Source organism: Ranitomeya imitator, chromosome 1 (assembly GCF_032444005.1).
Source record: "Ranitomeya imitator isolate aRanImi1 chromosome 1, aRanImi1.pri, whole genome shotgun sequence".
Taxonomy (NCBI): domain Eukaryota; kingdom Metazoa; phylum Chordata; class Amphibia; order Anura; family Dendrobatidae; genus Ranitomeya; species Ranitomeya imitator.
In genome coordinates this window covers 740889782-740914397 of record NC_091282.1, presented here as the reverse complement: position 1 = coordinate 740914397, position 24616 = coordinate 740889782, and the positions used below count along the sequence as shown (strand labels likewise).

The following is a 24616-nucleotide window of genomic DNA, read 5'->3' as shown; positions in this document are numbered from 1 at the left end:
CCTCAATCAGCGGCGTCCTCCATGTGAGGATAAGGCATGTGGGAAGAGAAAGAGGACATATCATCCAGGGTGGTTATACTAACTAAAGGGCTTCACTAAGTAGGCTCAAACTTGGGGACTGCCCTTGTTAGGGCGGGAGTCTTATACACGGGGCACGACAGGGAAGATAGCTTCAAACCCTTCCCCCCCCCTACCTATATATTTTTTTTCTCCCCCCCATTGGAAAAGGTCTATTGGTCTCCGTCCCATGCCGTGCTCTCAATAAGCACAAGAATCTATAACAAGAAGAGAGACAGCAATTGGGTGAGATCATGCCATTTTTCTTGTCTAGTGCACGGTTAAACATGAGCACCAAATTGTTTTTAAAGTACACATAATTTTAGAGGTATACATATTAAATGTTAAGTTTTAGAGTCTAGTGGCTGGCTATGCTGGGTTGTTAGTTAAAAGTGGTCAGACGTGATTAGGAACGATACGTTCTGGTTTTTTTCTTTTTTCCTGCTGAGTTCATTAATTATATGAAACAAAGAAAGGAAGAATGTAAAAGTAGGCTATAAAGGGAGGAACGAAAGGGACTTTTTTATACATAGTTTTCCCTTAAATATGTCTTAAAACAACTCAACCATATGACTTTTTAGTTTGCAAGGGCTTAGAGAAGAGAGATCATCCAATGGAGCGTGGCACATTTTTCTCTGTTGCATTATCCAAGGGTGTTGTATCATTTACAAAAAATAAAAATTTAAATCTATATTTGCCCCCAACTGGTCTCGTGACAATCACATGACCACTACAGACAATCAGTGGCCACTAATTAGCTACAGCATTCACATTTCCATCTGAGTTTGTATTTTTTTTTCGACTGAACGGAAATTTAATTATGAGAAAGCTGCAGCTGATCAACAAATGCTGATTAGCTGCAGTGGTCACAGGTAGAGCAGCTGCAGTGGTCACGGGGTAGAATGGTGCCAGTCCAAAACTTAAAAGTAAAGATTTTTTTTTCTTAATTCATGCAGCACCCTGGGACTATGTATGGAACAACCCTATAAAGTACTCATTGGCATTGGTGAGTGAACCAGAGTACCTGGAAGAAGCAAAGATCCCATGTTTGGACTTGATTGGATTTGAATCCAGGATCAACAATTGCTGCAAAGACTCTGTGCTTAATCACTGAGCCACCATTCTTATCTTCTCCGAAGGGGTTAAAACTGCACTTTATAAAAATATAAGAGGAGACCTTACCTTGGTGTAAATAAGGGATAGTTTACTTATAGCTAAAAAGAAAAATGCAACATGACAACCCAAATGGGATGCAGATTCCTACTGAAAACTCCACCTGCCTTCAATTATTAGCCCATGAAAATATGGCAGTGTTCGGCTGAGGTTTCTCAAGGGACCACATCTCCTATGAAGCTCAAACATCATCGACAGGATATAAGCTGCTAGGAATATGCAAACTGAATGGAGAGGCAACTATCAGAGCCAAAAGTTATTCTTAACATTGCCAATTATCACCTATAACTTGCTGTTTAGCGAGGATCCAATCGCGGGGACCCAATTGTCCTGTGAAATGAATAGAGTGGCGTCCACACATGCATGTCCTGTGAAGTGAATAGAGTGGCGTCCACACATGCACGTCACAGCTCTATTCATGCTGTACTGCATTTCCGACATCCCCGTTTTCAAGTTTGGTGGTGGGCCCGTTGGTAGGTCCCCCTGTGATCGGAACGTTTTCGCCAATCTTGTGTACAGGTAATTATTTGCTATGTTGAGAACAAACATTTGATTGTTTCCCCCATACATTTGCGTCAACCTGTGTAGAAGGGCTTTCGAACAAGCCCCATCTAACTTGCTGTACTGCAGATCAGAACTCAATTGTGCATCTGTGACCTTGTCTCCCGGTACTTTCCTGCACGCAACCTCCGATCCTCACAAGATCTCCTTCTCTACTCCCTTCTTATCTCCTCTTCCCACAATCGCATACAAGATTTCTCTCGCGTATCACCCCTACTCTGGAACCCTCTACCACAACATATCAGACTCTCACCTACCATCGAAAACTTCAAAAAGAGCCTGAAGACCTACCTCTTCCAGCAAGCCTACAACCTGCAGCTACCACCGATCGACCAAACCGCTGCATGACCAGCTCTATCCTCATCTACTGTATCCTCACCCATCCCTTGTAGATTGTGAGCCTTCGCGGGCAGGGTCCTCACTCCTCCTGTACCAGTTATGACCTGTATTGTTCAAGATTATTGTACGTGTTTTTATTATGTATACCCCTCCTTACATGTAAAGCACCATGGAATAAATGGCGCTATAACAATAAATAATAATAATTGTACGAATGCAGTTTTGATGGCAATGAGACCTAATGGATTGTGCCAAGTTAAAAGTTAAAAATACACATGCCTGGTCTAAAAGTTGCAAAAAGGAAAAAAAAACATCTTTAAAGAGTTTAGAACTTCAAAAGAAAAAAAAAAGCGAGAAACTCCCAGTACAAGTCAGTGCAGCTGGATTCCTCTCGTCATCATCCTATACTGGCTGCTATCCCAAAGAGCTCTTGCCACAGGCCTTGGCATCTGCAAAGTGTTCACCTCGGTGCATGAAAGTACAGGGAGTCAAAACACTACAGGTGCGGTGTCAGTGAGATCTCCAAGCGTGCACACAATAAAAAGCATTATTCACCACAACACCCAGCTGGCAGTGATAAAGCTAGTTAACACAAAGCAGAGACTGCTGTAAGATTATAGCCTACCTGAAGAAGGTCGCTGAGATCAAGTAACATATCTGGGAGTAAAGTCAAGGAAATACATTGTAGACACAAAGGCTTCTTGTAGTCTGCTGAACTAAGAAGGGAAAAAGGGGCAACAAACGTGAACTATTTCATTATTTTCCACTACAAATTTCCCAAAAGACATTAAAAAATAAACAGAAAGCCCAGACTGTACGGATTTATGGTCTTTATTACGAAGAAAAGGGAATATTCCTGTTGGAATCTGAGCCGATCGACATGTGTTCCAGCTCACTGCAGATTCACAACACGTTTTCCATCTGTCAAATATAGAGTTTGAAAAAGAAGCAACCCTAAAAGGGAAAACCATTAATAAACCTATTCAAAATAAAAATATATATATATGTCCCGTCCACTTTCCCAAACTCAATTTACACATTTAAGGTGTCAGGGGTGAGAAAGCAGACACCTTCTGGGACAAACATGGAAAACCTTTTATTTCTTACCCTTTGAATTGTCATGGAGGACAGAACTTGTTTATAAAGAGAAAAATCACATGTTGTGTGCATGAATCCTGGAGTATTTATGGTACCGCACTATGGAGCTGGAGACAATCCCTGTACGGCGGCTATACAGCATTGCATTTCACAGGACATTGATTCTTAATCCAAAGAATCAATGCTCCAGAGGACATGGCCTCCTCAATACAACATTAAATGGCCCAGAATATGGTTTATTTTGTAATTGTAGGCACACTGAGGTGGTGGATGGTGTAGACCCCCAGTTGGGGCGCAGTACTGTGGTCCAGCACTTGAATGGAGTATCAATACTTGTACAGTAGGCCTTATTCTTTATTTAGACAACCATTTTGCCATGGTTTTAGGTCATCACTTTGTGACTGGTGAGGATCCGGTATCATTTATCCCATTGAAGTACTTGCAGCTCAGCCTCATTGATCTGAATGGGGTTGCATGCAGTACCCGTCCCAGCAGTGGGCACATATGGATGCTCCAAGTATCAGGTACTGGAATACAATGAAAAGATGCCAGTTTTTAAGACACATTTAAGGGTAAGGGTCAGATGGAGAGGCCAAGGTGCAAGTCATCATGAGCCGGTGGCTCAGTGGTTAGCACTATTGCTTTGCAGCGCTGGGGTCCTGGGTTCAAATCCCAACAAGGACACCATCTGCAAGGAGTTTGTATATTCTCCCTGGTTTTCCGGTTTCCTCCCACACTCAAAAGACATACTGATAGGGAATCTAGATAGTGATCCCCAATAGAGCCACAATGATGACAATGTCTGTAAAGCGCTGCGGAATTAATGGCACTATATAATAGATATAGATAGATACTATATATAGATTCCTGATAGGGAATCTAGATAGTGATCCCCAATAGAGCCACAATGATGACAATGTCTGTAAAGCGCTACGGAATTAATGGCACTATATAAGAATGCAAAAATCACAAAGTAATAATAAACGGCCATGCAGATTTTGCGGATGAAAAGCTGTTTTGGATGGGTCATATGTTTTCTCTTAGGTTCCATTCCCACGTAATAAACACTTGGGGTTTTTTTATGCAGAAAATCACAATTTCATGAAAACTCACGTCCACTGTGCATTTGGAGATGCTGTTAAATTACAGTATGTTTTAGTTTTTTTGGTTTTTTTTCCTTATAGGATTTCATCGGGTGCTTGAAAACAATGGATGTAAAAAAACACAATTGCAGAATCCAAGCTCCTGAACTAACAAAAAAAATGCATTTAAAAAATGTTGCCTCAAATCTGCACCAAAATCACATAACAAAAAAAAAAAATAAGAAAATGCATAAAAAAATACAACAATCGCAGCAATTGCTAGCATAAGGGTGTCGTGTCTGCTAATTTGTACAGGCTTTAAAGGGTCAGAGGTCAAACTGTCACACACTGACGACCTGTGCCGTTCACGCCTTACGGAGAGGAAGTGCTGCGCTCAGGAATCAAAATTTTCCGATCAGCACCAATTGTTTTTACGGAGTACTTATTTTAGGACAAACTTTTTTTTTATTTTCACCTAGGAAAACAGAGTACAAGTTTCTATAAATAAGCCGAGTATATGAAATAAGTTAGGAACGCTTGCTGGTGTCATGTCCTAACATGAAGGGGTTAACTCATCCACACGGCGGTTCTGCAGAGTGATCCTCTTGTCTGTAGATGTGATGGATGGCTGTTCTGTATCCTGTGTTCTCCACTGAATGATGATTCAGAAACGGGCAGGCTGCCTGGCGATTGTCTTCTCTTCGTGCATATTGTTATTTCATGTATCTTACCACATTAAAATTCACATATTAAAGAGACCATTTGCATTCTTTACGCCCAGGAAAATGCAGAGGTATTTATTTACTGTGAAGTCCCAATGGATCTGGGGCATTTACCACATACAGAGAATCTGAGATCGTGCCCGTGTGGCTTAGATCTATTCGTCTGGATAGAGGGCAACGGTTTTTTGGCAAAAATTTGGCAAAAAATAAATTAAATAAAATGCACAAGTGAATGTACCTTCTGGAAAGGAATGTCTGGTTTGGAAAAAAATGGATGAAACGAAAAAAATAAATAAAATTAAAAAAATGAAAATACCATTGACAAAGCATGGTATCAAGGATCGGCTCTATTCACTTCACTGGGGCTAGGCTGCAATACCAGACACAGCCTAAATGAAAAGGGTGGAACAAAAGCAGCAGTGTTTGTCTAATCCTGGACAGCCCCCTTTAGGGTGATCTCGGGAGGAACTTGTTGCTAGAGGTCCTGATTAATGGTGTTGAATTTGGTGGTCTATGATCGATTTTTAATAGTCCTCTGGAGTTTGCAAAAAAAAAAATACATAAAATTTTAAAAAAAAAGTTTTTGGTATTATCTCAATAACTTCTCTCCAGGTGTTGAAAAATATCAGACTAAAAAATGTGTGTATAAAAATTATGCACAAAAACCTTATTAAAAAAAAAAGAAAGGGTGAGGATCTTGGTGCATTTACTCACGGAGTATCAAGCTAAATGCACCAGAACTCTACAAGCAGATTTACAGGACTTGTGTTTTACACAGATTCTGCAACTTTTCTGTTGGAGTCAAAAGGGTGTGACTTTGCAGAAAGGGGCGTGCCAATGAGAAAAAGGCGTGGCCTAAGGCTTTCACACTAGCGTCGGAATCTCCCCGTCGCAATGCGTCGGGGAGAGATTCCGACGCTAGCGTTTGCTGCATTGCACAATGGGTGCAGCGGATGCATTTTTCCGCTGCCCCATTGTAAGGTGCGGGGAGGTGGGGGCGGAGTTCCGGCCGCGCATGCGCGGTCGGAAAAAGCGGTCCGTCAGGAGAAAAAAACGTTACCTGTAGCGGTTTTTTCTCCCGACGGTCCGCCAAAGCACGACGCATCTGTCGCAAGACGGATGCGAAGTGTGGCAATCCGTCGCAAATGCGTCGTCAATAGAATTCTATGGGGAAAAAACGCATCCTGCAAGCACTTTTGCAGGATGCGTTTTTTCTGCAAAACGACGCATTGTGACGGATTTTAAAAAACGCTAGTGTGAAAGTAGCCTTAAAGATTCACAAAGTAGTTCAAATTTTGATGCAAATTTCTGCTGCAAAGCAAGCCGAAGGTGCTAACTTAGACAAAACTGCCTAAAAATGTGCTAGATTTATATATCAAGATGAAACGTTACAATAAACCTCGAATATTTTAAAAAGGCAGGCACCTTGAGTGCAGGTTCACTTTAAATTTATCTCTTGTGCATGCTGATAAAGTTTAGTGACAAAAAAGAAAAATCATTGTACTTCATCAGGTTTTGGCAAAACCAACGCAGCTAAACCTCACTCCTCCCACTTTCAATGGGTAACAAATGCAAAAAAAAAAAAAACCCTGAAAGAAGTGACATGCTCTTTTCTGTGAAAACCAAGCAAAGCACAACATACTGAGGACAAAAAAAAAACAAGCTGTGTGCATGAGCTTTCTGAAATCTCATAGACATAGCTAGTAATGTCAAATGCAGATGAAAATTTGCATTAAAAAAAAAATAGCAAAAACGCCACATGTGAACATAGCCTTAGATAGTATTGCTGAATATTAAAGAAGAGTCCACCTGCTGAAAACCCCCAATGATCAGCTGCAATCTTGGGGAAAACCTGGCGCTGAAGACCCCCATATACATTGGAATAACTGACTGAACGCTCCGATATCGATGTGTATAGGGACCTCAGACAGATGATTGTCGGTGGAGATGAGCAAATGCTCCTGTGTATCGGCTAGGTGGGCAAGAAAGCTGCTGACCAATCCGTTGTTTAGCCAGAGCTATCCAAGGCTACTTTCACACTAGCGTCAGTACGGGGCTGTCGCGCTGCGTCGGCCCGACGTACCGACACATACTGTGCAAGCGCTCTTTAGAATTGTTCTTTCCTTAGGCCAAGAGGTAAGGATCCTTAAAAGAAACAAAAAACAGCTACATTAACGCGCAGGGACCTCAAAGGGTGTATGCAAATTGGTCTGGAGAACAAAAGGGACATTACTGGAAATGACTGCAGCACCTCCTATATTTTCTTATCTGAAAAATAACATCCTGTCTGAGGCCCAAGTATACTGGAAGGCACAGCAAGACTCAGGGGTGATACGCACAGACCCTTCCCTTTGAGTCAGTGAAGACTTTGCCAACATCTCACTAGTCACTGTGTGGGTGAGACATTTCAAAGGAAGGAGTTGCACAAACATGAAGGTCTGCGTTCACTTGTAGCAAGCTGAGAGGTCAGAGAACCTTAATAAATTGGCTCTCAAACAAGCAGATCTTTAATTAAAACCACTCGTTTAATATCAGAGGCTCCGAGGTAATGGCGATCCAAGACCCTAAATTAAAATAAAAAGACACTCAGAGCCTGAGGAAGGGCAGGAAAACAACGGCAACAGCAAAATGAAGACGAGATGAAAGCAGATGAGTCCTCTGCAATTAATCGTATGGGCCAAATTAAGGCTGAGAATACAATCTCAGCCATTCACACAATTAAACAAATAAAAAATCACTTGCATCCTTTACGAGCATAAAGAGAGGATGACTGTCATAATGAGCTCATCCCAAACAACGCCATAGGAAGCGGCTGCTAATAGGATGCACAGCGGTCTGCATGAGTACTGCCTGAACCTGGGATACAAAGCATGACAGCGGTCGCCCACTTAACAGGATTTAGCTCAGTATCACCAGATATATCATGCACAAAAGGCAAATAAAATGATGAAATCGGTAACATAGCTGTAAGTAATTACACATCACACAATAAAATAGATTATCAAAATAATACTGCCAACACGAGACCAGGAGAATACTGATGAAGGGGAGTAAATGCCCAGGAGGCTCAGATTGGGAGGTTGGCATTGCTAATGTGTCTACTCTCTGGAGGACCAGAAGTGTGTAATGCCTCATTTTGTCAGTTGTGGCGCTGCAGGGAAATTAAACGCTGAGGCTATGTGCACATGTTGCGGATTAGGCTTAGGAATTTCTGGTGCGGATTCTGCCTCTCCTGGCAGAAAACGCACCTGCAGATTTGTCCCGTTTTTTTGTGCGGTTCCGCAGCGTTTTTTGTGCGTTTTTGCTGCGGTTTTCTTGCGGATTTGCTGCATTTTTTACCCCTGCGGTTTTCTATAATGGAATTTGTACAAAAACGCTGCAGATTCACAAAAAAGAAGTGACATGCTACTTCCTTTAAACTGCAGCGTTTCTGCAGCGGATTTTCTGCAAAGTGTGCACAGCATTTTTTTTTCTCATTGAATTACATTGCACTGTAAATCAATTGCGGATCTGCAGCGTTTCTGCACCTCAAAAAACGCTGCGGATCTGCAGAGAATCCGCAACGTGTGCACATAGCCTTACTGTCAAGTTTCTCCGTAGATCACTGCTGATCACTGGGAGAGGGGAGGAAGGGGGGGGGGGGAGTTTGTGATCAGCTTTTTCTGACAAGATGATATGAAAGCGAAGTTTATAATGAAAATGTATGCAATTAATAAAATAGCCCTTTGTGCACTAATCCATTTCCATTTTCAACATCTCTGCGTGCTCCTGAGGAATGGAAACATTCATAGTTCACATCCAGATGCTGAAAAGCTTTTCGGACCTAACCTTGCGCACGGCGGGAGGCTTTTTTTTAAAATAAGAATTAGCAATGTCTGCTTGCGTAGTCTGACACACTGTCCCAATTAAAGTGTTCAGAAATTGGCTAATAATTGCAGGTCCCAAACCAACTCCCAGAACACGTAGTCCACACCTGCAAATACCACTCCAGTCACGATGGGGACATTGGGATCCCTGATTTCTGGATCAGAGGTTTTACTACCAGCGATCACACGTTATTATTATTAGACATTTATAAAGCACCATTTTTTCCATGGCGCTTTACATGTGAGAGGGGATGGGTGAGGATACACTAGGAGAGGGTAGAGCTGGTTGTGTGGCGGTTCAGTAGGTTGCGGATCACTGCAGGTTGTAGGCTCGTCGGAAGAGGTGGGTCTTCAGGTTCTTTTTGAAGGTTTCTATGGTTGGCGAGAGTCTGATGTGTTGGGGTAGAGAGTTCCAGAATATGGGGGAAGCACGGGAGAAGTCTTGGATGCGATTGTGGGAAGATGAGATAAGAGGGGAGTAGAGAAGGAGATCTTGTGAGGATCGGAGGTTGCGTGCAGGAAAGTACCGGGAGACGAGGTCACAGATGTATGGAGGAGACAGGTTGTGGATGGCTTTGTATGTCATGGTTAGTGTTTTGAACTGGAGCCTCTGTAGCAATAGGAAGCCAGTGAAGGGCCTGGCAGAGAGGAGAGGCTGGGGAATAACGTATCACCTATCCTGTGGACATACTATAAAGGTCTCTGATGAGAATACCACTTTTAAGTGAACACAATTTATGCATGGGTAATGAGCATCTACCATTTATTTTCTTTAGGGTTGGCTGAAAGTTTACTTTATGGAATGATATATTATGGCAACATCATAATTCCATCTTCTCTCTCATCCAAGGTTTAGGCTTTTGCAGACTCTGGTAAGCACAAGCCCTTCACTAGCTGAGAATGAAGTCTCTAAGAGGCCATTTTATTACAATAAATAGACAATATACTAGAAGCGACAAATCTACTAGTAAAGGCAAAAAGTTCCAAGGTAATTCATTTACAGAGGCAAATAATCCACGGAGACCCAGAGACCTGCTGCGAAATGTACATATATTTTCACTACAATGCAGCAACGACACTGCATAATGCACTTTCTCATAGTGAAGGTTTTATGAAGAGCACAGGGAGGAGGATCAATGCATGGAGCCACTGGAGGGTAAGGCTGACTCAATGCTGCCTGAGCAATTTAGGATGTGAATCATGCTTACTCCCTTCAGACATATTACACAGAGCCTGAGTGGGGAGAGACAGTGGACGAGACGGTGCCCTCCTCCAAACCCAGGGAGATTGCAAACAGGTGTCATAAATCACAGGCCCTGGCAAATGAACCTCTCACAAGCTGCAGTGTATGGGGAGGAATCATTAATCAGCGCTGCCCTCACCAGGTAATGTGGGACCTCTCTGCTGCTAAACATGCATGCCATTTTACTGGAGTCTGAATGTTTAACCGTTCAGCAGCCGATATTTCAGAATATTAGGTTTCCTCGGCCTACTCCGCTATGAATCATCATGATCCACCAGTCGTGCCAGCCACAGCTCTCCATACAATTAAACAAATTTGGCTGGCTGTGTGCTGCCTGTGACATGGAGGGAACACTATACGCGAACAGGATATAAACACCTTCAGGGGCAATTTTTTTATTTAAATTATTTACTTTTAGCTAAAGAATCATTTCACCATTTTAATTCTACATCATCTATGCATCACTGTACATAGCAGAATGAGTTAGCAGTGTCAGTGAGCTCAAATGTTTAGGAGAGGTGTGAGAAGGGCTAATTTATCACCAAATTAAAGATCAACTTTCAACTGATGACGTTAGCAAGATAGATTAGGCTACATTCACACATCTGTGAGACAAGTCCAGGTGCTGTCTGTTTTATTCTCGGACAGCACATTGATCCATACACAAGTCAGTCTTGAAAACAGATCCGTGTCTCCGGTTCGTGAGAGTCAGAGGTCCTAATCTCATCCTTTTGCAAATCAGACTCGGTCATTAAAACGGAGGAAACACTGACGAGAGACTTTACTTCAGAGTTTCATCTGTTTTAAATTGATCGATAGATTTAAAAACAAAAAAAAAAAAAAAAGGTGAAGTTCAGTCTACCTGCTTCAGTATAAAAAAATATAAAATTTGAAGCAACTAAGGTCATACCCGAGATGCTATGGAAGCGATTTTTAGAAAACTAAAAAAAAAGTCTGCCATCTTCCAAAAACAGTAACGAAAAAATAAATTTGGCACTCCATTTATTTTTTCGTTACAGTGTAGTGGAATCCTATTTGTGCACCCATCCCCATTAGGAGCGCCACGCAGCCTTTTGTTTCATCTTCCAAAAACAGGTTGTGTGGTATGGCAGTCCAGTCCCATTCACATCCAAGTCACAAACTCCATGGACAGGTGGCGTGATCCCTGGAAGAATGTGACCATGGTCTTCTAATCCTCTTTATGGTGCATCTCGGGCCTAAAGCCACGTGGATTGTTGATAACAGTAATGTTTGGGGGGGTTAGAAGTTATTAAATGCAGGATACAAAAGACTGTAGTGTTCTTCAATATGATTATTTTGGAAACCTCACTATCAATAAGAACCGCTGTCCCGGGGATCGTTCCTCCACCTTACAAATCTACAGTTCTGACTCCCCCCAGAGACTATTACGTGTATATATACCGTATGTGTGTGAATGGTATGTGAAGCTTTATCTGCAGGGCTAAATCTTTCGGATTAGTGTCCCCCTATGACATTATGAAGGGTCAAAGCATTTCTATGAACCACCAGTTGAGAGTTTTTCTATTCTTCTGAAGCTTTTGTGCACACAGTGAATGTGTCAGCAGCGTCTGCCATGCCGGTCAGGCCGAAATAACCCCCAGCGGGCGGGACGCCATCCTGCCTCTAAGCAATAACACTTGACAAACATGGGTAAAGTGGCTTGGCTGCGGAGTGAATAGCAGCTTTTGTGCCATGCCCACCCCCCTCGTCGCCGCACAATACGCTCGCAGAAATTGTTTACAGTCAGCTTTTTTAAAGGCTCATTAGCCTCCGCAAATTAATCTTTGATGTATACACACAAGAAGCTTAAAGATCTGAAGAAAATGGAGGCAAAGTAGCCAAAACTGTGATACAAAAGGGAGTAGAGGGCTAGATCTAATGTGAGCAGCAACACATCCCCCATTGTAGAGAATGGATACCCTACAAAAGGTCACAGTACGGTGGGTTTCCGACACCTACTGCTATGTTTCGTGCCCCCCACTCCACTCCTATTAATGCCGCTGGCGCCCATCGAAGAAGGAAGCTGGTGAACACAGGGTGTAAACTGGTTTAATGGCAGAGGTGCAAACAAGTCTTAAATTAAACAACAAACCTTTCAGCATGTAGGGCAAAGATTGAGAGAAAACAGGAGCGGTGTGGGTCAAGGACTGCACTAATAAGTAGGGGGGACCCTAGCGTAGCTTGTTATCATTGATATGGAGCCAGGGCTGGGAATTTACAGTAAAAATAACAGCAGCTACATAGTGGATACATTTAAATGCACAGGAAATAAATATTTTTTGCAGCAGGCAAGCAGTGAATCAAAATAACTGAATGCACTGTAAAGAAACAATTGTAACAACGCAAACTGCCTTTTACTTGCCTGAAACATTCAGGACAGTGCATTTATTGTGCACTACCATAAAGGAGCTTTCACTTCTTAACCGATTATTCTGCAGCTCAGATACATTGAAAATGAAAAAGGAGCAACCGTTATGTAACATTTTGGGTATGCAGCTCTTATACGGACCTATGAGTCTGTGTGAATTAACACAAGTACTGTGTAGTCTGATCATTCAATCATGTGCCTAGGTCACCTCCAGTCCACCAAGTACTGTATTCCCCGTCGTTCTACCGTCATCAACATCTGGTAAGGATGCGTTACGTATCCGCTGCAGCCAATCAGTGGCCACTGCAGTGCAGCTTCTTAACGTTTTAATGGAATGCGAAAGCTGCAGCCAATCAGTAGCTGATTCCGTCCAGTGACCCCCCCACACCGGAACTTAACGCCAAAATAACCGGCTGGGCAGACAGAACGGAGAGTACGGAAAGCACTTGGATGCAGAAACCGCACACATACACACTTTTTATAGGTATGCAGAATTTTGCCGCCACTCCAGAGAAAAATTAGCACAAAACCTATTTTTGTTGATTCTATATGGAAATCTCTGCGTCTGCCTTAGATTTCTCCTGCGGAAACACACGTTGGCTTCTGTACTGAGGTTTTTCGTATGATGAAATATTGTGGCTCATTTTCAGTCCAGATTCTGCACTGAAAACCAGCAGCAATTTACTGTACAATGCATGGGGATGAGGTTTTCTAAAAGTGTGGTGGAACTAAAATGGCAGAAGGAATAGACTGCATGTTGGAGATTTTCTAAACTGGGAAGCATGGTGGCTCAGTGGTTAGCACTGTTGCGTTGCAGCGCTGAGATCCTTGGTATGTACAGTGGGGAAAATTAGTATTTGATACACTGACGATACTGAAAGTTTTCCCACCTACAGAGAAATGGAGAGGTCTGTAATTTGTATCTTTGGCGCACTTCAACTATGAGAGACAGAATCTAAAAATAATAATAAGAAAATCACATTGCAAGATTTTTAAATAATTAAATTGCATTTGATTGCATGAAAAAAAAAGTATTTGATCATCTACCAACCAGCAAGAATTCTGGCTCTCACAGACCAATTTTTATTTAAGAATCTCTCCTACTCTCCACTCATTACCTGTATTAATTGCATCTGTTTGCACTCGTTATCTGTATAATAGACACCTGTCCACACACTCAATCACACCCCAACCTCTCCATCATGGCCAAGACCAAACAGCTGTCTAAGAACACCAGGGACAAAATTGTATACCTGCACAAGGCTGGGATGGAATACAGGACAATAGGCAAGCAGCTTAGTGAGAAGCCACAACTGTTCGCACAATTATTAGAAAATGGAAGAAACACAAGTTAACTTTCAATCTTCTGAGGTCTGGGGCTCCATGCAAGATCTCTCCTCGTGGGGTAAGGATGATTCTGAGAAACAACAGGAATCAGCCCAGAACTACACAATGACTTGGAAACAGCTGGGGCCACAGTCTCAAACATTACCGTTAGTAACACACAACACAGTTATGGATTAAAATCTTGCAGGGCACACAAGGTCCCCCTGCTCACATCAGTACATGTCCAGGCCCGTTTGAAGTTCGCCAGTGTCATGTGCTTAGAGGAGACCAAAACAGAACTTTTTAGCATCAACTGCACTTGCCATGAGTACAACCCCAAGAACACCATCCTAACCCTGAAGCATGGGAGGGGATCAGATTTTGGGGGTGCTTTTCTGCAAAGTAGACAGGACTACTACACCGTATTGATGTGAGTATGGATGGGGTCATGTGTTGTGAGATTTTGGCCAACAACCTCCTTCCCAATTGAGAGAATTGATGGGTCGTGGCTGGGTCTTCCAGCATGACTATGACCCAAAACACAAAGCCAGGGCAACTAAGGAATGGCTCCGTAAGAAGCATTTGAAGGTCCTGGACCCATACCTGAACCCAATAGAAGATCTTAGGAGGGAGCTGAAACTCAATGTTGCCCAGTGACAGCCCCGAAACCTGAAAGATCACAAAATCCCTGCTGCAGTGTGTGCAAACTTGTTCAAGAACTACAGGAAACGTCTGACCTGTGCAATTGCAAACAAAGGTTTCTGTACCAAATATTATGTTTTGTTTTTCTATTGTATCAAATACTTATCTCATGCAACAAAAATGCAAATTAGTTATGTAAAAATCATACAGTGTGATTTTTTTGGATTTTTTTTTTTAGATTCTCTCTCTCACAGTTGAAGTTTACCTACGATACAAATTACCGACCTCTTCATTCTTTGTAAGTGGGAAAAGATGCAAAATCGGAAGTGTATCAAATACTTACGGTACTTATTTTCCCCACTGTATGATCTCCCCATGTTTGTTTGGGTTTCTGCCGTTTTCTCCAGTTCCCTCCGACACACTCCAAAGACATACTGCTAGGGAAATCTAGATTGTGAGCCCAATGGGGACAGTGATTATAATATCTGTAAAGCGCTGCACAGCTAATGGTGCTCTTTAAGTCAGTAAAATAAATAAACAGCATGGTCGGATTTTTATCAAGGATTTTAGTGTTTGCAAAGCAAAAAGTAAAAATCAGCTTGAACTACATGCTATGTTTCATGTGGGTTTGCCTCGAAATCTGCAAAAGGAAACAGTGTGGCCAGTTTATTACCACTCTATTAACACTTCAGAAAGCAGGGTCACATAGGAGTGCACGCTACGTGCAGCACTGCTCGGCCTACCTGAGCCAAAATAGAGGATGCATTTCCTATGCTTCACTAAAGCAACAGAAAAGAGATTGCCTTGTATTCACCTGTGCCACTAGTTTTCTACAAAGACATTAGATGTGGTCTCTAACTGGGCTCTATTAATAAAAGGAGCAGTGTGAAGCTGAGTGGTTTCTACAGCTCTGAAACCCTGAGCAGGCGGGGACAAGACTGCCACTCTCCTGTATAATCAGGTCCAATTACAGGCAGCACTGCCGTCATGACAGGGCTCCACAGGAACCATCAGGCAGCAGAGCTGGATGGAAACGCTGCCAACCCCAAAGTCTAATGGGGATAATAAAGGAAATATGTTTTTCAAAGTAGGATAACTGAAAACAAAACGAAAAAGGAACCAAAGAAAGGTGTATCTTACTTGTGCATGAAAGAAGAGCTCAGAGGCAGAGATTTGCACCTGGGCCAACACTAATCTCTGGAGATCATCCCTGACAACAGCAGGAAGCACGGTCCTGTCCTGCTCACATGAACCATAAACTTGAATAAACATTAAACTTGAATAACCATAAACATGAACCACATCAACCGATCTTCATTGTACTATTGAGGGAGTAGAACTATCTATAAGACGACAGATAGTGAGGCAACACTTAGCTAACATAAATTAATACAAGTTTCCAGGTCCAGATGAATTACATCCTAGGGTACTGAAGGAGATAGCAGAGGAAATTATTGAATCACTAGCCAGAATCTTTCAAAATTCTTGGGAGAACAGGAGTAGTCCCCTAAGACTGGAGAACAGGAAATGTCCCTATCTTCAAAAAATGGGAAGAAGTTGGACCCAGGGAACTATAAGCCTGTGAGCCTTACTTCTATATCAGGAAAGATCTTTGAACAAATTATTAAACAATGTGTATGTAAGTACCTGCATGAGAATTAGGTGCTTAACCAGAGCCATCATCGGTTTGTAACTAAATAAGTCATGTCAGACTAACTTAAATTCCTTCTATGATGGAATCACTGACTGGGTGGATCAGAGAAATGCAGTAGATATAGTATATCTTGACTTCAGCAAAGCATTTATCAAAGTCTCTCATACAATCCTTATTGAAAAAAATGACCAAGTATGGAATGTACAAGGCAAATGTTGGGTGGATTCATAACTGGCTTAGTGATTGAACTCAAAGATATGTCATAAATGTCTGCACATCCAGTTGGAAGAATGTCTCAAGTGTGGTACCACATGGCTCTGTTGTGGCCTCAGTGTTGTTCAACATCTTTATCAATGATTTAGATGAAGGAATTGAGGGAAAACTGATAAAATTTGTTGATGACACAAAGCTAGGAGGGATAGGTAATACTAGAGAAGAGAGACTGAGAGGATACAAAAAGATCTAAATCTGGAACTGTGGACAGCAACTAACACTGTTTTATAACAGGTAGAAATGCAAAGTAATACACCTGGGCAAGAAAAATGAAAAAACATATACAGAATGAGAAGAATAGGGCTAAGCAACAGCACATGTGAAAAAGACTTGCATATACAGTGGGGCAAAAAAGTATTTAGTCTGTCAGCAATAGTGCAAGTTCCACGACTTAAAAAGATGAGAGGTGTCTGTAATTTACATCATAGGTAGACCTCAACTATGGGAGACAAACTGAGAAAAAAAAATCCAGAAAATCACATTGTCTGTTTTTTTATCATTTTTTTGCATATTATGGTGGAAAATAAGTATTTGGTCAGAAACAAAATTTCATCTCAATACTTTGCAATATATCCTTTGTTGGCAATGACAGAGGTCAAATGTTTTCTGTAAGTCTTCACAAGGTTGCCACACACTGTTGTTGGTATGTTGGCCCATTCCTCCATGCAGATCTCCTCTAGAGCAGTGATGTTTTTGCCTTTTCGCTTGGCAACACGGACTTTCAACTCCCTCCAAAGGTTTTCTATAGGGTTGAGATCTGGAGACTGGCTAGGCCACTCCAGGACCTTGAAATGCTTCTTACGAAGCCACTCCTTCGTTGCCTTGGCGGTGTGCTTTGGATCATTGTCACGTTGAAAGACCCAGCCACGTTTCATCTTCAATGCCCTTGCTGATGGAAGGAGGTTTGCACTCAAAATCTCACGATACATGGCCCCATTCATTCTTTCATGTACCCGGATCAGTCGTCCTGGCCCCTTTGCAGAGAAACAGCCCCAAAGCATGATGTTTCCACCACCATGCTTTACAGTAGGTATGGTGTTTGATGGATGCAACTCAGTATTCTTTTTCCTCCAAACACGACAAGTTGTGTTTCTACCAAACAGTTCCAGTTTGGTTTCATCAGACCATAGGACATTCTCCCAAAACTCCTCTGGATCATCCAAATGCTCTCTAGCAAACTTCAGACGGGCCCAGACATGTACTGGCTTAAGCAGTGGGACACGTCTGGCACTGCAGGATCTGAGTCCATGGTGGCGTAGTGTGTTACTTATGGTAGGCCTTGTTACATTGGTCCCAGCTCTCTGCAGTTCATTCACTAGGTTCCCCCGCGTGGTTCTGGGATTTTTGCTCACCGTTCTTGTGATCATTCTGACCCCATGGGGTGGGATTTTGCGTGGAGCCCCAGATCGAGGGAGATTATCAGTGGTCTTGTATGTCTTCCATTTTCTAATTATTGCTCCCACTGTTGATTTCTTCACTCCAAGCTGGTTGGCTATTGCAGATTCAGTCTTCCCAGCCTGGTGCAGGGCTACAATTTTGTTTCTGGTGTCCTTTGACAGCTCTTTGGTCTTCACCATAGTGGAGTTTGGAGTCAGACTGTTTGAGGGTGTGCACAGGTGTCTTTTTATACTGATAACAAGTTTAAACTGGTGCCATTACTACAGGTAATGAGTGGAGGAAAGAGGAGACTCTTAAATAAGAAGTTACAGGTCTGTGAGAGCCAGAAATCTTGATTGTTTGTTTCTGACCAAATACTTATTTTCCACCATAATATGCAAAAAAAAATGATAAAAAAACAGACAATGTGATTTTCTGGATTTTTTTTCTCAGTTTGTCTCCCATAGTTGATGTCCACCTATGATGTAAATTACAGACGCCTCTCATCTTTTTAAGTGGTGGTACTTGCACTATTGCTGACTGACTAAATACTTTTTTGCCCCACTGTACTAATAGATCACAGATTGAACATGAGTCAACAGTGTGATGCAGCAGCAATAAAGGCAAACACAATTTTAAGTTGCATTAACAGAAGCATACAGTCTAGATCATGTGAAGTAATTATCCCCCTCTACTCTATGGCCAGACCTGATCTGGAATACTGTGCCCAGTTCTGGGCAACACATTGCAAAAAAAGCCATGAACAAACTGGAGCAAGTTCAGAAAAGAGCAACCAGAATGGTGACCGGTCTGCAAACAATGTCATATGAGAAACAGATGATTTAGGAATGTTTAGAACTGCAAAATAGAAGACTGAGAGGAGACTTAACAGCGGTCTACAAATATCTCAAGGGCTGACACATTGTAGAGAGATCAGCTTTATTCTAATTTGCACAAAGAGACTAGAAGCAATGGGATGAAACTGAAAAGGAGAAGATACAGATTAGATATTAGAAAAAAACTTTTTGCCACAGAGAGATCAATAAGTGGAACAGGCTGCCATGAGAGGTGGTGAGTTCTCCTTCAAACAGGAGGCTGGACAGACAACTGTCCGAGACAGTTTAGAGAATCCTGCATTGAGCAGGGGGTTGAACCAGATGATCCAGGAGGTCCCTTTCCACTCTACCATTCTATGATTCTATGATCTATTGTGAATGGAGCATCCTGTGTTATCTACTGCATATAGAGGTGTTATCAGTCATTGTACAAGATGAGGAGGTGACATCACCTATTGTGAATGGTGGATACGGTGTTCTGATTTATTTTTATATAAAGATATGGAAAATAAAATAAGAAATAATATCACAGGTTCTTAAAAATACGGCATATATGTAATAGTGCTGAGCGAATGTGCCTGGATAAGGTGGTATCTGAACACGCTCTTGTGCTAAAAGAGTATCTTCGGCGTGCTCGAATACTATGTTTGAGTCGGCAAGGAAGCATGTTTTGCTGTTGGACAGCTGCTATAGCATCTTATCCGAGCACGTTCGCTCCACACTTTCAACATAGGAACTTAGAGTAACATATTTTGTAGGCTTTTAACACTGTTTGCAAATTAAGTGATATAATAATCGCAATTGCGGTCAGACTGTGGCTACTTGTAATCTGGTCACCAGAGAAAGCTGAAGGTCATGTTTCAAGAGAACCAGTCAGCAAGTTTTCCCTTTATAAACTGCTGCTACCTCCTTGCATGCATCATAGGCCAGGTTCACATTGCGTCACTGGCAATGTGCTATCGCTATGTAACGGATGCATTAGCGCACCCAATGACTGCCATTATGTAGCGCATCGCTAACGCATGTCATAATTGGCATGTGCCGTCATTCTGTAACGGACCCTCAGACGCGGGCTGCAGCATTTCCGGGTCCGTCACTGATAGCGCAGATGCTCCATGTGCGCTATCGCAATCACATAACGCGATCTTTACAAGGCACTAGCATTGGTGCAGTCCGTTTAACGCATGCATTGAATGGACTGCAGCAATGCAATGTGAACCCTGCCTTAATGCAAGTCCCTACAACTCCTATATTTCCACACAGTAACCCAGCAATTCTTCATAATGTTTTATAAAGGTCCAGGGCTGCGTACTGATCACTTTTGGCACCATACCTACCTCTCCACCACTGCCGTCACTCCATCTTTGAGTGACGTCTCCTACACATCCACATCTTCTAAACAGAGGGCCGGCAAGAGCGGGCAGAGAGTAAAGGTACCGTCACACTAAGCGACGCTGCAGCGATACCGACAACGATCCGGATCGCTGCAGCGTCGCTGTTAGGTCGCTGGAGAGCTGCCACACAGACAGCTCTCCAGCGACCAACGATCCCGAGGTCCCCGGTAACCAGGGTAAACATCGGGTTACTAAGCGCAGGGCCGCACTTAGTAACCCGATGTTTACCCTGGTTACCATCCTAAAAGTAAAAAAACAAACACTACATACTTACCTACCGCTGTCTGTCCTCGGCGCTCTGCTTCTCTGCTCTGGCTGTGAGCGCCGGGCAGCCGGAAAGCACAGCGGTGACGTCACCGCTCTTTCCGGCCGCTGTGCTCACAGCCAGAGCAGAGAAACACAGCGCCGAGGACAGACAGCGGTAGGTAAGTATGCAGCGGTTGTTTTTTTTTTTACTTTAACGATGGTAACCAGGGTAAACATCGGGTTACTAAGCGCGGCCCTGCGCTTAGTAACCCGATGTTTACCCTGGTTACCAGCGAAGACATCGCTGAATCGGTGTCACACACGCCGATTCAGCGATGTCTGCGGGGAGTCCAGCGACGAAACAAAGTTCTGGACTTTCTTCCCCGACCAGCGACAGCACAGCAGGGGCCTGATCGCTGCTGCCTGTCACACTGGACGATATCGCTAGCGAGGACGCTGCAACGTCACGGATCGCTAGCGATATCGTCTAGTGTGACGGTACCTTAAGTGTAGAGCGTGGTCTATAGACACCCGTTGGGCAACTTTGCACAAACTTGATTGCAGCATGGGGCCTTTAAAAAAAACATTTTAAAAAGATATGCCCACGCCATTGTAGGAATATAAAGAAGCTTGTAGGGATGTGTGTTAAGAGGCATATCAGATAGTGGCAGCAAGATAGAAAGAAGAAAACTGCAGACAAGTCCCCTTTAAAATGTATACTGATATTTAGTGTTTACACTAAATAAGAAAAAGAGGACTGAAAAAGACACAGAAATGGCACACATGCATGAGGAATCTAAATAAAGGAATAAGGCGTATTCAGTTAGTGCAAATTGTTATCCTCCATCACGCTGCATGCTGAGAGCAACAATACATGTCAGCGGTGTAATTCAATGGTGCTATATTCATAGACGCACACTAAGCGGAGGTAATAATCTTTCAAAAGTGCACATTTACAACAAAAAAAAAAGAATATATATTTCATCTACATACATATATTCATGTATCAAAAACTTTTGGATATATCTATCGAGAGAGATATGTACATATAAACACAGTACAGACCAAAAGTTTGGACACACCTTCTCATTTAAAGATTTTTCTTTGACTATGAAAATTGTACATTCACACTGAAGGCATCAAAACTATGAATTAACACATGTGAAATTATATACTTAACTGAAATTATGTCTTATATTCTAGGTTCTTCAAAGTAGCCACCTTTTGCTTTGATGACTGCTTTGCACACTCTTGGCATTCTCTTGATGAGCTTCAAGAGGTAGTCACCGGGAATGGTCTTCCAACAATCTTGAAGGAGTTCCCAGAGATGCTTAGCACTTGTTGGCCCTTTTGCCGTCACTCTGCGGTCCAGCTCACCCCAAACCATCTCGACTGGGTTCAGGTCTGGTGACTGTGGAGGCCAGGTCATCTGGCGTAGCAGCCCATCACTCTCCTTCTTGGTCAAATAGCCCTTACACAGCCTGAAGGCGTGTTTGGGGTCATTGTCCTGTTGAAAAATAATTGATGGTCCAACTAAACGCAAACCGGATGGAATAACATGCCGCTGCAAGATACTGTGGTAGCCATGCCGGTTCAGTATGCCTTCAATTTTGAATAAATCCCCAACAGTGTCACCAGCAAAGCACCCCCACACCATCACACCTCCTCCTCCATGTAGAGTACATCCGTTCACCTTTTCTGCGTCGCACAAAGACACAGTGGTTGGAACCAAAGATCTCAAATTTGGACTCATCAGACCAAAGCACAGATTTCCACTGGTCTAATGTCCATTCCTTGTGTTTAGCCCAAACAAGTCTCTTCTGCTTGTTGCCTGTCCTTAGCAGTGGTTTCCTAGCAGCTATGTTACCATGAAGGCCTGCTGCACAAAGTCTCCTCTTAACAGTTGTTGTAGAGATGTGTCTGCTGCTAGAACTCTGTGTGGCATTGACCTGGTCTCTAATCTGAGCTGCTGTTAACCTGCGATTTCTGAGGCTGGTGTCTCGGATAAATTTATCCTCAGAAGAAGAGGTGACTCTTGGTCTTTCTTTCCTGGGGCGGTCCTCATGTGAGCCAGTTTCTTTGTAGCGCTTGATGGTTTTTGCCACTGCACTTGGGGACACTTTCAAAGTTTTCCCAATTTTTTGGACTGACTGACCTTCATTTCTTAAAGTAATGATGGCCACTCGTTTTTCTTTACTTAGCTGCTTGTTTCTTGCCATTATACAAATTCTAACAGTCTATTCAGTAGGACTATCAGCTGTGTATCCACCAGACTTCTGCACAACACAACTGATGGTCCCAACCCCATTTATAAGTCAAGAAATTCCACTTATTAAACCGGACAGGACACACCTGTGAAGTGAAAACCATTTCCAGTGACTACCTCTTGAAGCTCATCAAGAGAATGCCAAGAGTGTGCAAAGCAGTCATCAAAGCAAAAGGTGGCTACTTTGAAGAACCTAGAATATAAGACATAATTTCAGTTGTTTCACACTTTTTTGTTAAGTATATAATCCCACATGTGTTTATTCATAGTTTTGATGCCTTCAGTGTGAATGTACAATTTTCATAGTCATGAAAATACAGAAAAATCTTTAAATGAGAAGGCGTGTCCAAACTTTTGGTGAGAAGGTGTGTCCAAACTTGTAGTGTGTGTGTGTGTGTGTGTGTGTGTGTGTGTGTGTGTGTGTGTGTGTGTGTGTGTGTGTGTGTGTGTATATATATATATATATACGGTATATATACACACACACACACACACACACACTCACCTGCTTATCAGGGTTATGCATTGGCTTATTTCAGACAAACAATGGGCTCGATGGAGCACCAAAAGATCATAGAAACTAGAGGAAAAATTCCTACAAACACCATGGAAAGATCAGCTACAAGTGGGCCATCACATACAGTATGTGAGCGCTGGGATCTCCCCAGCAACTGTCGCACAATTTTAAGGGTAATATCTCAGTTTTACCAGATGAATGGCAATAGGACTGCAAGATCAGGCTACACAGGTGATGTCTGTCATGCTTGCTTCCATGATAGCCATCTCAATGACATGAGGGGGTGATTGTGTAAGGAAAGGAAGGGGTGGCTTAGAATATCCGCTACACCGCCAGGCCACCGATATGGCCATTTTGGAAGCAGGAAGAACAGAAGGCCGCAATGAGCAAAGGAGGTATACAGACGGGCACCAGGTAGTGCAACTATACAGGAGTGATGTATAGTCACTTATCAGTCCAAGGGAGGAGAAACACTTTACTGGTGATCGCTCAATCATAAATAGGTAAAACTGCAAAAAGGTTAAATGAAAAACAAACAAATTTATATTTTTCCGCTTATTAAAAATCTCCTTTCTCAAGAACAGAGGGATTTTTTATTTCATAGTCTATTTATTTAATATGTTTACTTACCGTATATAGCACCAATATATCCGCAGCACTTTACAGCCATTGCCATCACTGTCACCATTGGGGCTTACAATCTAAATTCCCCATCGCAGTTTACTACTTGTCGAATAGCTTATTGGCCTCCAGTATCAGAGGTGGTCGCTTTCCTAGGAAGCTCTGAAGTTGACCTAATCTCTGTGCAAAGATGACTCTGCTTGCAACATTGGAGAGCGCATAGTTCGAAGTAGCGGCTTGACCACTCCACTGGTCCGAACTGGGAATCACCACAAGCATGGCACCTCGGAAAGCAAGGAAGCCGATGCGTTCCTTAACACAGAACACTATAACCCTATCTTCAAGAGGTTTTGCAAAGTTGCCGTTTTAGATGTATTAAAAAAACAAAAACAATAAAAAGTAAACATTTTTCTTTGAAAGTTCGTACCAATATGGACAAATATTAATTTTATTACATAAATGTTGTAGAATTAAAATGGCAGATGAAGCCTTTCTACAATAAATACACATATAATGGACATTTACTAGCATTCTCCTTCCTTGTCCCCTACCCTCCTCTACAAAATGACATTTCCATTATCCACAAGGAGAATTCATTATCCTCCACCTTTCTCTCGTGTTTCCTCAGAGGAAGGTCACCTCCAGCCCATGTAATAACACAATCTATGATCATTTCTCCTCATCTAATTACTACAAATGACTACACTATATCATTTTCTGGTCTAGCTCTCTGCTAGCAGTTGGGAATGTTTCTTCTTCCACCCACCCCATGGTCTAATATAGATCATACTTTGCTATAAATGGTGACCATAAAGGTCAGATATAAGGATTCACTTGTGTCATCCAGCTGTTCAATCTCAAACGAAAAAGTCAAAATCGGAAAGCACAAAATTTCATTTGCAAAAAAAATAAGGGCATAAGGAAAATACATATA

At 42.4% G+C, this 24616-nt stretch overlaps 1 protein-coding gene across 1 annotated transcript in view; it reads right to left on the bottom strand.

Moving 5' to 3' along the window:
• Positions 1-24616, bottom strand: part of BRF1 (BRF1 general transcription factor IIIB subunit) — a 372560-nt gene that overhangs the window by 243184 nt on the left and 104760 nt on the right. Inside the window, exon 4 of the mRNA XM_069734087.1 lies at positions 2756-2787. Coding sequence (XP_069590188.1) covers positions 2756-2787 — 32 coding nt within the window. The remainder of the gene's footprint in view (positions 1-2755; positions 2788-24616) is intronic.